The sequence below is a fragment of the Calidris pugnax genome, unplaced genomic scaffold (assembly GCF_001431845.1).
Source record: "Calidris pugnax isolate Ruff unplaced genomic scaffold, ASM143184v1 scaffold726, whole genome shotgun sequence".
Lineage (NCBI taxonomy): Eukaryota > Metazoa > Chordata > Aves > Charadriiformes > Scolopacidae > Calidris > Calidris pugnax.
In genome coordinates, this window is record NW_015091401.1 from 15,632 (window position 1) to 17,994 (window position 2,363).

Consider the following 2,363-nt stretch of genomic DNA (forward strand, 5'->3'; position numbering starts at 1 on the left):
CTTCCCCCCGGCGAATCCCAGCTCCCCCCGCGGAGACCCCCCGGGGGTCCCCCAGTCCCCTTCTCCTCCTCCTGCCGCCATGACGGGGGGGGGCTCCTTTTTGGGGAGCCCCACGGCGGCGGTGGTGGCGACGGGGGGGGTATGGGGGGGGGGCAGGACCCCCGCCAGGCGGTGCCGGCGCTCGCAGTGGCCCTTGTGGCGCATGAAGCTGTCGCGCCACATGAACTTTTTGGCGCAGACCCCGCACTGGTAGGGCTTGAGGCCCGTGTGGGTCTTCATGTGCTCCGTCAGGTGGTGCTTCATCTTGAACTTCTTGCCGCAGACGGGGCAGTCGAAGGGCCGCAGGTTGAGGTGCATGTTGACGTGCCGGTCCCTCATGCTCTTGTGGGAGAAGGCCTTCCCGCAGTGACACATGAAGATCTTGTTGCCTTCGGCCCCGCCGGACCCCAACTGGACGGCACCGTGTTCCACCGGGGGGGCCGGAGGGGGGAACACCAAGATTTGGTTGCCCTGCATGTCCATGGGGAGGAGGGAACGCGGTGGGAAGGGGCCGGGCCCACCGGGAGGACCTCCACCGGGACCTTCTTCCAAGGCCTCGTAGGCCGAGGGGAAATCCTCGGAGGACTCGCAGAAGTTCACCTGCTCCTCAAGCTTCGTCGTGGTGGTGGTGGTGGTGGTTGGGGGGCCACCACCGCCACCGCGGGGAGGGGGTCCTTCGTTCCCCCGAGCGGGTCCTTCCACCGGGTCCTCGTCCTCCTCGCAGGTGAGGACCAGGTCCTCCTGCAGCCACTCCTGCTTGACGTAGACCCACTGCTTCTGGGGGACGATGCTGGGCTGGACGTAGAGGGGTCGGCGGGCGCCATCGCCATCCTCGCTGCCTTCCTCCTCCTCCCCCTCCAGCAGCTCCCCCTTCCCCACCTCCTCCTCCTCCTCGGGGAGGACCCCCTGGTGGGGCAGGGGGTACTTGTGGGGCTCGGCCCCCTCGGCCGCCTCGCGGGGGCTGAAGTAGTTGCTGCTGCTGGGGGACTGGTTGTCACTGGTGCGACTGGAGTGGGCACGCAAGGAGGAGGAGGAGGAGGAGGAGGTGGTGGAGGAGGAAGAGGAAGGTCCCGGGGCCATGGGGGCGGCCCGTCCTTCCTTGAGGAGCTCGGTGCACTTGTCCACGATGTGCCACATCTGGAGGACGCTCCCCACCGTCAGGAAGTTGACGATCTCCTCGGGGGCCATGGAGAGGCGGCCGGTGTAGGCCGAGCCCAGGACGGTTTCGAAGGCGCCGGGGTCCATGACGTTGGGGAGGACGATGGAGGTCATGTTCTTCAGCAGGACCTGGTCGTGGAAGTAGGGGGAGGAGGCGGCCAGGACGGCGCGGTGGGCGCGGAAGACGCGGCCTTGGACGTGGATGGAGATGTCACAGAGCTTCCCCTCCACCCGCTGCCGGTTGAGGTTGGCCAACAAAGCGCTGGTGATCTCCGGGAAGTCGATGTGGACCAGGCCACCACCACCACCACCACCACCACCACCACCGCACGAGGTCTCCATGGTGCCCCCCCGGCGGCGACGTCCTGGGGAGGGGGCAGTTAGAGAGGGGCCCCACCACCAAAACCCTTCAAATCCACCCCAAAAGCTCTTTGATCTGCCCCGATTTGTCACCAAAACCCCTCAGCTTGGTCCCAAACTGGTCACCAAAACCCCCCAAATCCACCCCAAAAGCTCTTTGATCTGCCCCGATTTGTCACCAAAACCCCTCAGCTTGGTCCCAAACTGGTCACCAAAACCCCCCAAATCCACCCCAAAAGCTCTTTACCCTGATCTGCCCCAATTTGTCACCAAAACCCCCCAAATCCACCCCAGCTTGAGCCCCCAAAAGCTCTTCAACCCCAACTGGCCACTCACCCCCTTCAGCTCTGCCCCAAATCGGCACCAAAAAGCCTTCATTCTGCCCCAGAATCTTCACCAAATCCTTTCAGTTTTGCCCCAAACCGGCACCGAGTCCCTTCGCTCTGTTCCAGCTTCATCACCCAAAATCCCCCAATTCTGCCCTAAATCATCTCCGGCCCCCCCCAGACCTCCTGGCTCAGCCCCCCCCAGCCCCTATAGCCCCCCACTTACCCTATAGCCCCAGCCCCTATAGCCCCACACTTACCCTATAGCCCCAGCTCCTATAGCCCCACACTTACCCTATAGCCCCACACTTACCCTATAGCCCCAGCCCCTATAGCCCCAAACTCACCCTATAGCCCCAGCTCCTATAGCCCCAAACTCACCCTATAGCCCCACACTTACCCTATAGCCCCAGCTACCCTATAGCCCCAGCCCCTATAGCCCTACTTACCCTATAGCCCCACACTTACCCTATAGCCCTA

The 2,363-nt window shown here is 63.8% G+C and overlaps 1 protein-coding gene across 1 annotated transcript; it reads right to left on the minus strand.

Annotated features, from left to right (window-relative positions):
• ZBTB22 (zinc finger and BTB domain containing 22) lies at window positions 1-2,077 on the minus strand (the record flags this gene model as incomplete). The annotated part of the gene is made up of 2 exons (XM_014961403.1): window positions 1,894-2,077; window positions 1-1,562 (listed from the first exon to the last, which is right to left on the minus strand). A coding segment is annotated over exon 2 (1,539 nt), but the record flags the coding sequence as incomplete, so codon positions are not given.
• Between the last annotated feature and the right edge of the window lie 286 nt (window positions 2,078-2,363).